This window comes from Somniosus microcephalus, chromosome 20, assembly GCF_052327205.1.
Source record: "Somniosus microcephalus isolate GS21.2 chromosome 20, FLI_Smic_1.0, whole genome shotgun sequence".
In the NCBI taxonomy this organism is placed as follows: domain Eukaryota; kingdom Metazoa; phylum Chordata; class Chondrichthyes; order Squaliformes; family Somniosidae; genus Somniosus; species Somniosus microcephalus.
Window position 1 is genome coordinate 22,208,779 of NC_141006.1, and position 13,413 is coordinate 22,222,191.

The following is a 13,413-nucleotide window of genomic DNA, read 5'->3' on the forward strand; positions in this document are numbered from 1 at the left end:
CATTACACCGCCTACTTGGCCAGCACACCCTCTCCCATCTCCTCATTACACCGCCTACTTGGCCAGCACGCCCTCTCCCATCTCCTCATTACACCGTCTACTTGGCCAGCACACCCTCTCCCATCTCCTCATTACACCGCCTACTTGGCCAGCACACCCTCTCCCATCTCCTCATTACACCGCCTACTTGGCCAGCCGCCATCTCCCATCTCATTACATCGCCTACTTGGCCAGCACGCCCTCTCCCATCTCCTCATTACACCGCCTACTTGGCCAGCACGCCCTGGCCAGCACGTCCTCTCCCATCTCCTCATTACACCGCCTACTTGGCCAGCACGCCCTCTCCCATCTCCACATTACACCGTCTACTTGGCCAGCACGCCCTCTCCCATCTCCTCATTACATCGCCTACTTGGCTAGCACGCCCTCTCCCATCTCCTCATTACACCGTCTACTTGGCCAGCACGCCCTCTCCCATCTTCTCATTACATCACCTACTTGGCCAGCACACCCTCTCCCATCTTCTCATTACATCGCCTACTTGGCCAGCACGCCCCCTCCCATCTCCACATTACACCGTCTACTTGGCCAGCCGCCCTCTCCCATCTCATTACACCATCTACTTGGCCAGCACGCCCTCTCCCATCTCCTCATTACACCGTCTACTTGGCCAGCCGCCCTCTCCCATCTCATTACACCGTCTACTTGGCCAGCACGCCCTCTCCCATCTCATTACACCGTCTACTTGGCCAGCACGCCCTCTCCCATCTCCTCATTACCCCGCCTACTTGGCCAGCCGCCCTCTCCCATCTCATTACATCGCCTACTTGGCCAGCACGCCCTCTCCCATCTCCTCATTACATCGCCTACTTGGCCAGCACTCCCTCTCCCATCTCCTCATTACACCGCTTACTTGGCCAGCACGCCCTCTCCCATCTCCTCATTACACCATCTACTTGGCCAGCACTCCCTCTCCCATCTCATTACACCGTCTACTTGGCCAGCACGCCCTCTCCCATCTCCTCATTACATCGCCTACTTGGCCAGCACACCCTCTCCCATCTCCTCATTACATCGTCTACTTGGCCAGCACACCCTCTCCCATCTCCTCATTACACCGCCTACTTGGCCAGCCGCCCTCTCCCATCTCATTACATCGCCTACTTGGCCGGCACGCCCTCTCCCATCTCCTCATTACACCGCCTACTTGGCCAGCACGCCCTGGCCAGCATGTCCTCTCCCATCTCCTCATTACACCGCTTACTTGGCCAGCGCGCCCTCTCCCATCTCATTACACCGTCTACTTGGCCAGCACACCCTCTCCCATCTCCACATTACACCGTCTACTTGGCCAGCCGCCCTCTCCCATCTCCACATTACACCGCCTACTTGGCCAGCACACCCTCTCCCATCTCCTCATTACACCGCCTACTTGGCCAGCACTCCCTCTCCCATCTCCTCATTACACCGCCTACTTGGCCAGCACTCCCTCTCCCATCTCATTACATCGCCTACTTGGCCAGCACGCCCTCTCCCATCTCCTCATTACACCGCCTACTTGGCCAGCCGCCCTCTCCCATCTCATTACATCCCCTACTTGGCCAGCACGCCCTCTCCCATCTCTTCATTACATCGCCTACTTGGCCAGCACTCCCTCTCCCATCTCCTCATTTCATCGCCTACTTGGCCAGCACGCCCTCTCCCATCTCATTACATCCCCTACTTGGCCAGCACGCCCTCTCCCATCTCTTCATTACATCGCCTACTTGGCCAGCACGCCCTCTCCCATCTCATTACACCGTCTACTTGGCCAGCCGCCCTCTCCCATCTCCTCATTACATCATCTACTTGGCCAGCACGCCCTCTCCCATCTCATTACATCGCCTACTTGGCCAGCCGCCCTCTCCCATCTCCTCATTACACCGCCTACTTGGCCAGCACACCCTCTCCCATCTCCACATTACACCGTCTACTTGGCCAGCACTCCCTCTCCCATCTCCTCACTACACCGCCTACTTGGCCAGCATGCCCTCTCCCATCTCCCTCTACCAGCGTGGTCCTGGTCAGGAATTTGCCATTTCCATTTGACCTGTGGTCACCCACATCCCATAATTCTGGTGGCACACTGGCTTGCTGCCTTGTGCTTGAGATCCAGGTTGATGGTGTTGAGTCTGAAATGGAGCCTAAGTCTCATAGTGACCAGAGGGCTTAAGGGCATTGGTCAAGAATCCGGAAGGTAACTGGGGTCATTTAAGACAAGCCTCCATCAACACTCACAGCACCCCTCCAAGTGGAGAAGGCAGACCAGCAGAGGAGGTAAAGCCAACCAGCAAAAGTCACCCATCAGAGACAGAGTGTAGGGTGTTTCTGCGTGCCCCGTGTTTCTATGACTCTCCCTTGAGTCGACCCATGCCTCAAAAACTCCCCGGTTTGGGTTGTTTGCCTTGGACGACAGGAGCTTATGCCAATAGTCCCTGCCCAGCCCGTCGATTAGCGGTAATCCCACACAGAGAGAGAGACCAAGGCCAGATAGGTCTTCTCCTATGTCCGATGCGCTGCATCCCCAGCGGGATTACTGTGTAACCCGGCCGTGACCAGATGCCACCCGATTGGTCTTCCGAATTATACCGCGAACCACAAGCCCCACAACCCCCAAGTTCGGACCCAAGGAGTTACTATGGATAGATTATAAATGATTCAGACAAAACGAAACGGTTCAGGTTGGTCAAAGGTCGATTCTGTTTTATTACACTCACAAAATGACAATCCCTATTCCTCTTGCTTATGGCATAATGAGTAGGTGACCGTGGACACTAGCTTACAACTTTAGACTAAAATGCCCACCCTATTGGCTAAGCCGAACCAACCCCTTCCCAGAATTTAAGCCTAGATAATGGAAAAACCCTTCTAACTAAACCTCTCTCCTGGTTTGGTCAGAACTCACACTTGGAAGCCTCCTCACACACACACCCATGTTAGCCTGTGTCTTGGACACTTGCATTTCCTCAGCAGCCAAACACACGGGCGGTCCTGGGGATTTCTAGAGGTGTATGCTGGATATAATGATAGCAAAATACTGCAGATGTTGGAAATCCGAAATAACAACAGAAAATGCTGGAAAAACTCAGCAGGTCAGGCAACATCCGTGGAGAGAAATTTGAGTTGACGTTTCGGGTCGAACCCTTCTTCAAAACTGGAAAGAAAAGAAACCAGATCGAAGGCAGGGCTGCGATCAGACAAAAGAAGTGAAAGAAACAAAAGAGCTAGACGAGATGGTAATGACCAGCCCGATGCCCGATGCGCTGCATCCCCAGCGGGATTACTGTGTAACCCGGCCGTGACCAGATGCCACCCGATTGGTCAGCCCAATGACCAGCCCTTGTCGTTGATTCACGCGGTCCCGGCTCCGTTCGACTCCAGAGACAAAACCGTGCCTAACGGAGGCATGCGATGAGGCCTAGAGAGTTACGTTCAGGCAGTACGACGAGGCGCTCACTTCGGGCGTTCCTGGAGAGTTGACAGATGCGTATGTTATGCGGAGAACCCCGTTACAGATGGTAGTGGAAAAGCAAGCAAGCAAGCCAAAAAGCCCTGCATCCCCAAAGTTCAGCATGTTTATACCCCGTATAATACACCAAACTGGCTGGGCGATTCCTGGTTACCATGGTCACAGAGACGCTAATTGGTCTTCCTGGTGACGTCTCTGTCCTGGATTGGTCATCTTGAAGGAAACAATGGTAGGCCATTACTGTAGATGACCAGTTCTCCAAGTGCTAACTGTTTGTTAAGTTCTTGACTGCTCCTTCATTGAAAGAGTCCAGAAGTGTTACTTTTGGCCTGCAAACCACATTGTCCATCCAAACATCCCGGCTCCATGGACAAAAGGTGTTTTTCCACAAATCACACAAGGTCAAATATGAAAAGGGTCCTGCCTTTCATGACGTCAGCGTTGAGACAGGTCCCATGGCAACCCAAAAGACAGACAGTTCCTGCTATCTTCACAGAAACCAACAGGCAGTCCCTTTTAAAGTCCAAAAGTCCAAACTCCATTTTTAAAACGCAGCCCACGTGCGTCTCCATTTTAAAAGTCCAAAAATCCTTCAGCCCCATGCACCCACTGATGTTGGCACCGGCCAAACCCTACAAGACAAGGACAATGATTCTAAACAAACATCCACCAGCTTAAACATTTACTCCCTCCACCACCGGCGTACCGTGGCTGCAGTGTGTACCAACTACAAGATACACTGCAGCAACTCGCCAAGGCTTCTTCGACAGCACCTCCCAAACCCCCGACCTCTACCACCTAGAAGGACAAGGGCAGTAGGCGCATGGGAACACCACCACCTCTAAGTTCCCCTCCAAGTCACACACCATCCTTACTTGGCAATATATCGTCATTCCTTCATCGTTGCTAGGTCAAAATCATGGAACTCCCTCCCTAACAGCACTGTGGGAGTACATTCACCACACGGACTGCAGCGGTTCAAGAAGCCGGCTCACCACCACCTTCTCAAGGATAATTAGGGATGGCCAATAAGATGCCCACATCTCATGAATGAATTTTAAAAAAGGACCTCTAGTTTGATAGGTCCCTTGTTGCCATCCTCTGTTGATTGCTCCAACCCTTAACCACGCATGGCTTCGGGTACCAGTGTACTCTCCTGAAAGGACCAGGTGAATTATACAGTGGCTTCACAAACATGTCTCTGAATATGTGTTACTGGAAATTGCTGTCTCGGGGCTGCTCATTTTCCAGCCAAAAAGGTCCTGAGGTAGAGGTGATGCTTCTTAATATTTCTCAGTGTAAAACACATGTCTGGTGTCCAAGTCCTGCTGGAGAAATATAAGAAGGAACTCATTTTGAATTTATTTATTTATCTTTTGCTTTGTTGCTGCTCCTCAGCCAGCTGGTCATTCAGAATCCACCACTTACAGGGAGATAGTCCCCGAGAGTGCTCTGGCCTATCACATGCTAATGTTGGTAAGAGAAGTGGTTTGTGGTGGCACTCGTCAGTCCCAATCTGGCCTATGAGGAGCTGCCTGTGGTGTGCACTCGCTTGCAAGCCAAGTGCAATCAAAATGAACAGTGGCTTCAAAAAGTGCATATTTCGGTGTAAACTGACCCAGCGCTGCTGGCCTGACCCCTGAGGTGTGCCTGTGGAAGCAGCAGAGTTTTGTGGTGATAGTCTGGCCTATGAGGTGCTATCCCTGGTTAGAGAACTGGGTGGTGGTGATTAGTCAATGAGTTCCACCTGAGGAAGGGGAATAGGTAAAGGTCTTAATCCCAAAAAGCCTGTTTTGACTGAAATCGAGAGAGAAACTCAACTCCACATAGAACAGTTACAGCACAGAAGGAGGCCATTTGGCCTGTTGAGCCCGTGCCGGCTCGCTGCAAGAGCACTTCAGCCAGTCCCACTCCCCCGCCCTATCCCTGTAGCCCTGCAAAAAAATTTCTTTCAGGTACTTATCCAATTCCCTTTTGAAAGCCACGATTGAGTCTGCCTCCACCACCCTTTCAGGCAGTGCATTCCAGATCCTAACCACTCGCTGCGTAAAAAAGTTTTCACTCATGTCGCCTTTGGTTCTTCTGCCAATCACCTTAAATCTGTGTCCTCTGGTTCTCAGCCCTTTTGCCAATGGGAACAGTTTCTCTCTATCTACTCTGTCTAGACCCCACTGTATCACTCAAACTTCCTTTTCAAGATATGTAGATAACTGTCTCATTTATGCTATTAGCCCCAATGACCTTCCCTAGTAACATATTCCTGATATGTTTGTTATATTTAGTGACAAAATGATTTGCCTAAAAAAATCCTATTTGATAAGGACACATGTGATTATCTCACTGTGATGGCTGTCACTCAAACTAAACTCCACACAGACCCAGCTAAATAAAGGATGTGCAGCCACAGTCAGCTACGTAAGGTTTCTGCAACCCAAACCTGCTAAGTCAGGGATATGCTGAAGAAACTATAAAAATATTCCACCCTGCATTAACTTGAGCTCATCCAAAAGTCTGCTGCCTGTGTCCTAACTCGCACCAAGTCCCGTTCACCCATCATCCCTGTGCTTGCTGACCTACATTGACTCCCGGTCCAGCAACGCCTCAAAATTAAAATTCTCCTCCTTGTTTTCAAATCCCTCCATGGCCCCAGCTCTGTAACCTTCTCCAGCCCTACAATCCTACGAGAAATCTTCGATCCTCCAATTCTGGCCTCATTCTCACTTAATTCGCCCCACCATTGGCGGCCGTGCCTCCAGCTGCCAAGGTCCTAAGCTCTGGAATTCTCTCCCTAAACCTCTCCGCCGCCCTACCTCTCGCTCCTCCTTTAAGGCACTCCTTAAAACCTACCTCTTTGACCAAGCTTTTGGTCACCTGTCCTAATATCTCCGTATGAGGCTCGGGGTCAAATTTTGTCTGATTACACTCCTTTGAAGCGCCTTGGGACGTTTTACTATGTTAAAGGCACTATATAAATGCAAGTTGTTGTTTTTGTAGATAGACTAGCAGGTTGGGCAGATATGTGGCAGATGCAGTTCAATGTAAAATAATGTGAAATAGTACTTTTTTCAAATAAATGGAAGGAAAGGAAATACACCTTAAATAGTAAGATTTGAAATGAAGTAGGGGAGAAAGGGACTTTGATGTGTTAATACACCGGCCATTAAGGGTGGCAAACAAACAAAATACTGAATACAAAAGCAAGAGTGCAATACTGAACTTCTACAAAACCTTAGTTTGGATTATTGTATGTAGTTTAGTGCATCCTATTACAGGAAGGGTATGACAAAATCAATGGAAAAGGTGCAGCGTAGATTCACTGGGATATTAACAGGGATGAGGGATTACAGTTCTAAAGAAGGACTTGAGAGTTTTTTCACTCGCGCTGAGAAAGCTGAGGGGTGAACTAATAGAGCTCTTCAAGGTCATGAAAGGTTATGACACTTGACGGTTGTTTGTCTCCACTGGTTGGTGAGATGGTAATGAGAGGGCACCAGTTTAAAATAATCACAAAAAGAATTAAGTAGGAGGTTGGATAAATAGATCTTTTCACAGAAGGTTTTACCCTGCTTCAGGTCAGGTTAACGAGCCTCCTCTGGACCAGTCATATAGTACACACGGTGACCATAGACAGGCTCCTGACCCTCACCAACCCTGGCTAAATCAGCACCAGACTGTGTGAGACTCAGTCCTCAGCTGATTATGAAGTCACAAGTCATTCCCTGTCGTTATATGGATCAGGTTATAAAAGAGGCTTATTTAAGTCTGTTACAAGACTGTGAGGGCCAGGCTGAATGGAAACTGCAACCATTTACTCAAAGGGGGAAAAATTTGGTAGGTTTGTGCCTCCCATCAGTGCCTTAAGAGGGCGCTAATGGGGCGCAAAGCAACTAGTGCCCGGGCGCGGCGATGTTTGCGCCACTCGCGAAATTGACCAGACATTTTGCAGTGTCGCTAAACACTACCGCCATGATCTCCTGCGTCTGTAGATCATGACGTCAGTCGAGCGTGCAACGCCCCGGTAGCGCCCCGGACCGGATATTGAGTGGCGCCCCCTGCCTTACCGCCTGCCGCCAGCAACGACAGGTTGAGGGGAGCATTTTGCAGTCGGGAAGGGACTGGGGGGGGCGCTATTTAAAGGCGACCACTTCCTGCCTTTTTTTGTCTGCGACATTTTTGCACCACGCATTCTGAGAGAGAGAGACTTCTGTAGAGATTCAACGCTGTGTGAAGGAGTTTTGGGTACTGAGCAGCACTTTGCAGGTTCCTTTTGATTTGACCTTGTATCGATTTAGAAGAGACTGTGGGGGCTGCACTCTGAGCTCTTTCCCTGGGCCTCTCCATTGTTCTTTCCAGCAGATTTGATGTACAGGTCTCTCCAGGCCGAGATTCAAGGCTGCAATGAGCAGGATGTGGATGGAGAGCAAGATCAACCCTCCCCTTTAAGAACTGGCCGGCGCCAGTCTGTCTGTGTTCCATTGCTGACTGACATCACATGAGCTTCGCCAGCGCTCTGAGGTAGCGCCTCGCTCCTCGGCGTTAGCGCCTTAAGACAGGTGTGTAGTGCCTGATTTAGCGCTCCAATCACCTCCAGGGGCGATAGAAGCCAAGTTTGCAGTCGGAGGCGATAATTAGCGCCAGGCGCTAAACTTTGGGAACCGTTGGGAATTAGCAGTACTAGTGTTGATCAGCCATGATCTCATTGAATGGTGGAGCAGGCTCGAGGGGCCGAATGGCCTACTCCTGCTCCTATCTTCTATGTTTCTATGTTTGCGCCCGGCTGATAATTGTGCCCCAAACGGGGCGATACCGAATTTCTCCCCCAGAGTGTTTTACCTGATTGCGACATGCTAACTGAGAGAATTCCTAGATTTCCCATTCTTGATTACTATCCAATGACACCTGTTGGAAAGTGCCTTTGTGCGGAATTTGGCTCCCCACTATGGTCCAATGCTCCATTGACACTAGCTGTCAAGGTTCAGATCAGGTGTCAATAGAGAACTTGATTATGGTGGAGGGGAAAGGTCTTGACTGAGGTGCCACAGGGAGCCTGATACCAGGGGACACACGTCTCAGTAAAGCCAAGACCGGCCTGCAGTAAGACCTGGTGAGAAATTGGTCTCCCTTTGACTTGGAGCCAACCCCTCCGTTGGGAATTAGCAGTGCTAGTGTTGGTTTCACATAGTGTCGCAAGGACATGGGAGAGGAAGTCAGATAGAAGGATGTTCAAAATAAGGAGCAGATTTGCATACTTACGCTTTGCTTTTTTTTAAAACATGCACTGACAGTGATACGTTGAAGAGACGATGATTACAAATGTTTTCTTTGCAGAGATAGTGGAGAACAGGCCCTCCCTCCGCAGGAACACAACAAACCAGCCAGAGACAGGACCAGTGATTCAGGTAAGGGTGAGGGTGGTAGCATGATGTTACAGATAACCGAAACTGCAGCACAGAGAGGATGCCATGTCCTACTGAGGGAGCACAGGAGGGGGACATTTGTGCATCATATGCATCAGTCCCCTGGAAGTCAGGGTCTGATTTATCTGCATGTTCAACAGTTAAAGTTTGACCAGTTTGCCGGCCTTCATACGATGAGTCTTAATCAGCCCTGAAGAGTGACATTTTGTACGTAACATTACCATGGATGAGCAGCTGTTTCTTTGATAGTGTTTAGTTCATTTGTGCATTCATTGAGGAGAGATTAGTGTAGTCAGCAATAAAATAGTCTCATGACATTCTATATCCAATGTCAGCACTGAGCAATGTAAAACTCTTACACTCGGGTCAAACTGTCCCATCAAACACTCCCAGGGCAGGTACAGCATGGGTTAGATACAGAGTAAAGCTCCCTCTACACTGTCCCATCAAACACTCCCAGGGCAGGTACAGCACGGGTTAGATGCAGAGTAAAGCTCCCTCTACACTGTCCCATCATACACTCCCAGGGCAGGTACAGCATGGGTTAGATACAGAGTAAAGCTCCCTCTACACTGTCCCATCAAACACTCTCAGGGCAGGTACAGCACGGGTTAGATACAGAGTAAAGCTCCCTCTACACTGTCCCATCAAACACTCTCAGGGCAGGTACAGCACGGGTTAGATACAGAGTAAAGCTCCCTCTACACTGTCCCATCAAACACTCCCAGGGCAGGTACAGCACGGGTTAGATACAGAGTAAAGCTCCCTCTACACTGTCCCATCAAACACTCTCAGGGCAGGTACAGCACGGGTTAGATACAGAGTAAAGCTCCCTCTACACTGTCCCATCAAACACTCCCAGGGCAGGTACAGCACGAGTTAGATGCAGAGTAAAGCTCCCTCTACACTGTCCCATCAAACACTCTCAGGGCAGGTACAGCACGGGTTAGATACAGAGTAAAGCTCCCTCTACACTATCTCGTCAAACACTCCCAGGGCAGGTACAGCACGGGTTAGATACAGAGTAAAGCTCCCTCTACACTGTCCCATCAAACACTCCCAGGGCAGATACGGCATGGGTTAGATACAGAGTAAAGCTCCCTCTACACTGTCCCATCAAACACTCCCAGGGCAGATACGGCACGGGTTAGATACAAAGTAAAGCTCCCTCTCCACTGTCCCATCAAACATTCCCAGGGCAGGTACAGCACGGGTTAGATACAGAGTAAAGCTCCCTCTACACTGTCCCATCAAACACTCCCAGGGCAGGTACAGCATGGGTTAGATACAGAGTAAAGCTCCCTCTACACTGTCCCATCAAACACTCCCAGGGCAGGTACAGCACGGGTTAGATGCAGAGTAAAGCTCCCTCTACACTGTCCCATCAAACACTCCCAGGGCAGGTACAGCACGGGTTAGATGCAGAGTAAAGCTCCCTCTACACTGTCCCATCAAACACTCCCAGGGCAGGTACAGCACAGGTTAGATACAGAGTAAAGCTCCCTCTACACTGTCCCATCAAACACTCCCAGGGCAGGTACAGCATGGGTTAGATACAGAGTAAAGCTCCCTCTACACTGTCCCATCAAACACTCCCAGGGCAGGTACAGCACGGGTTAGATACAGAGTAAAGCTCCCTCTACATTGTCCCATCAAACACTCCCAGGGCAGGTACAGCACGGGTTAGATACAGAGTAAAGCTCCCTCTACACTGCCCCATCAAACACTCCCAGGGCAGGTACAGCTTGAGGTATCAGCCATGTTTCAGTGGGCAGCACACTCGTCTCTGATTCAGAAGGTTCAAGTCCGACTCCATGAAATTTCAGCACATAATCTCGGCTGACACTCCAGTACAGTGCTGAGGGAGTGCTGCAGTGTCGGAGGTTCCATCTTTCAAATGAGACGTTAAACCGAGGCCCCCTCCTCCCTCTCAGGTGGACGTAAAAGATCCCATGACACTATGTCAAAGAGGAGCAGGAGAGTTCTTCCTCGTGTCCTGGCCAATATCAAATAACATCACTAAAACAGATTATCTGGTGATTATCATGTTGCTGTTTGTGGGAGCTTGCTGTGCGCAAATTGGCAGCTGCATGTCTTACATTACAACAGTGACTATACTTCAAAAGTGCTTAATTGGCTGTAAAGCTCTTTGGTACACCCTGAGGTTATGAAAGGCGCGATAGAAATTCAAGTTTTTCATTTTTCTTGTAAGTTGGAATGGGTAGTGTAGCCCAATGTTTCCCCTAAGATGCACAACCGCTCACCAAACGAGAGATCCCGCAAAGACCGTTCACCAATCGAGAGATTCCGCAAAGACCGCTCACCAATCGAGAGATTCCGCAAAGACCACGCACCACGCGAGAGATCACACAAAGTCCACGCACCAATCGAGAGATCCTGCACAGACCACGCACCAATCGAGAGATCCTGCACAGACCACGCGCCAATCGGGAGATCCCACAAAGACCTTGCACCAATCGAGAGATCCCGCAAAGACCACGCACCAATCAAGAGATCCTGCACAGAACACGCATCACTCGAGAGATCCCACAAAGACCACACACCAATCGAGAGATCCTGCACAGAACACTCATCACTCGAGAGATCCCACAAAGACCACACACCAATCGAGAGATCCTGCACAGACCACGCACCAATCGGGAAATCCCACAAAGACCACGCACCAATCGGGAAATCCCACAAAGACCACGCACCAATCGAGAGATCCCGCAAAGACCACACACCACTCAAGCGACCCCACAAAGACCACACACCAATCGGGAAATCCCACAAAGACCACACACCACTCAAGCGACCCCACAAAGACCACACACCAATCGGGAAATCCCACAAAGACCACGCACCACTCAAGCGACCCCACAAAGACCACACACCAATCGGGAAATCCCACAAAGACCACACACCAATCGAGAGATCCCGCAAAGACCACACACCAATCGAGAGATCCCGCAAAGACCACGCACCAATCGAGAGATCCCGCAAAGACCACACACCAATCGAGAGATCCCGCAAAGACCACGCACCAATCGAGAGATCCTACAAAGACCATGCACCAATCGAGAGATCCCACAAAGACCATGCACCACTCAAGCGACCCCACAAAGACCACACACCAATCGGGAAATCCCACAAAGACCACACACCAATCGAGAGATCCCGCAAAGACCACACACCAATCGAGAGATCCCGCAAAGACCACACACCAATCGAGAGATCCCGCAAAGACCACACACCAATCGAGAGATCCCGCAAAGACCACGTACCACTCAAGCGACCCCACAAAGACCACACACCAATCGAGAGATCCCGCAAAGACCACACACCAATCGAGAGATCCCGCAAAGACCACGTACCAATCGGGAGATCCCGCAAAGACCATGCACCAATCGAGAGATCCTACAAAGACCATGCACCAATCGAGAGATCCCACAAAGACCATGCACCAATCGAGAGATCCCGCAAAGACCACGCACCAATTGAGAGATCCCGCAAAGACCACACACCAATCGAGAGATCCCGCAAAGACCACGCACCAATCGAGAGATCCCACAAAGACCAGGCACCAATCGAGAGATCCCACAAAGACCATGCACCAATCGGGAGATCCCGCAAAGACCAGGCACCAATCGAGAGATCCCGCAAAGACCACGTACCAATCGAGATATCCCGCAAAGACCACGCACCAATCGGGAGGTCCCGCAAAGACCGTGCACCAATCGGGAGGTCCCGCACAGCCCACACACCAATCGGGAGGTCCCGCACAGATCACGCACCAATCGGGAGATCCCGCACAGATCGCGCACCAATCGGGAGGTCCCGCACAGACCACACACCAATCGGGAGGTCCCGCACAGACCACACACCAATCGGGAGGTCCCGCACAGGCCGTGCACCAATCGGGAGGTCCCGCACAGGCCGTGCACCAATCGGGAGGTCCCGCACAGACCACACACCAATCGGGAGGTCCCGCATAGGCCGTGCACCAATCGGGAGGTCCCGCACAGACCGTGCACCAATCGTGAGGTCCCGCACAGACCACACACCAATCGGGAGGTCCCGCACAGGCCGCTCACCAGCTGCAGCCACTGGCAAAAATACCGTGCACCAAAAAAAAGTTAGAGGGAATAGAGGTGTAGACTGTTGTTTGCAGTAAGCAGTGCTCGTGGCTTGGTGCTCAGGTTTATTCAATGGTAGCAAGTACATCCCTGACTTCCTTCACACCACCGTTGGCGGCTGTGCCTTTAGCTGCCTCGGCCCCAAGCTCTGGAATTCCCTCCATAAACCTCTCCATCTCGCTACCTCTCTCTCCTCCTTTAAGATGCTCCTTAAAATCTACCGCTTTGACCAAGCTTTTGATCGCTCTTGTGAAGCGCTATCTAAATATATGTAGTTGTTGAGTAGAATTTTTTTTTTTAAACTTGCGCCTTTCACAACCTCAGGACATCCCAAAGTGTTTTACAGCCAATG

General features: G+C 50.7%; 1 protein-coding gene across 1 annotated transcript in view; it reads left to right on the forward strand.

The window, feature by feature from the left end:
* The window catches only part of mnmip1 (manchette microtubule inner protein 1), a 145,140-nt gene that overhangs the window by 117,638 nt on the left and 14,089 nt on the right, over nucleotides 1–13,413 (forward strand). Inside the window, exon 13 of the mRNA XM_085963172.1 lies at nucleotides 8,837–8,907. Coding sequence (XP_085819298.1) covers nucleotides 8,837–8,907 — 71 coding nt within the window. The remainder of the gene's footprint in view (nucleotides 1–8,836; nucleotides 8,908–13,413) is intronic.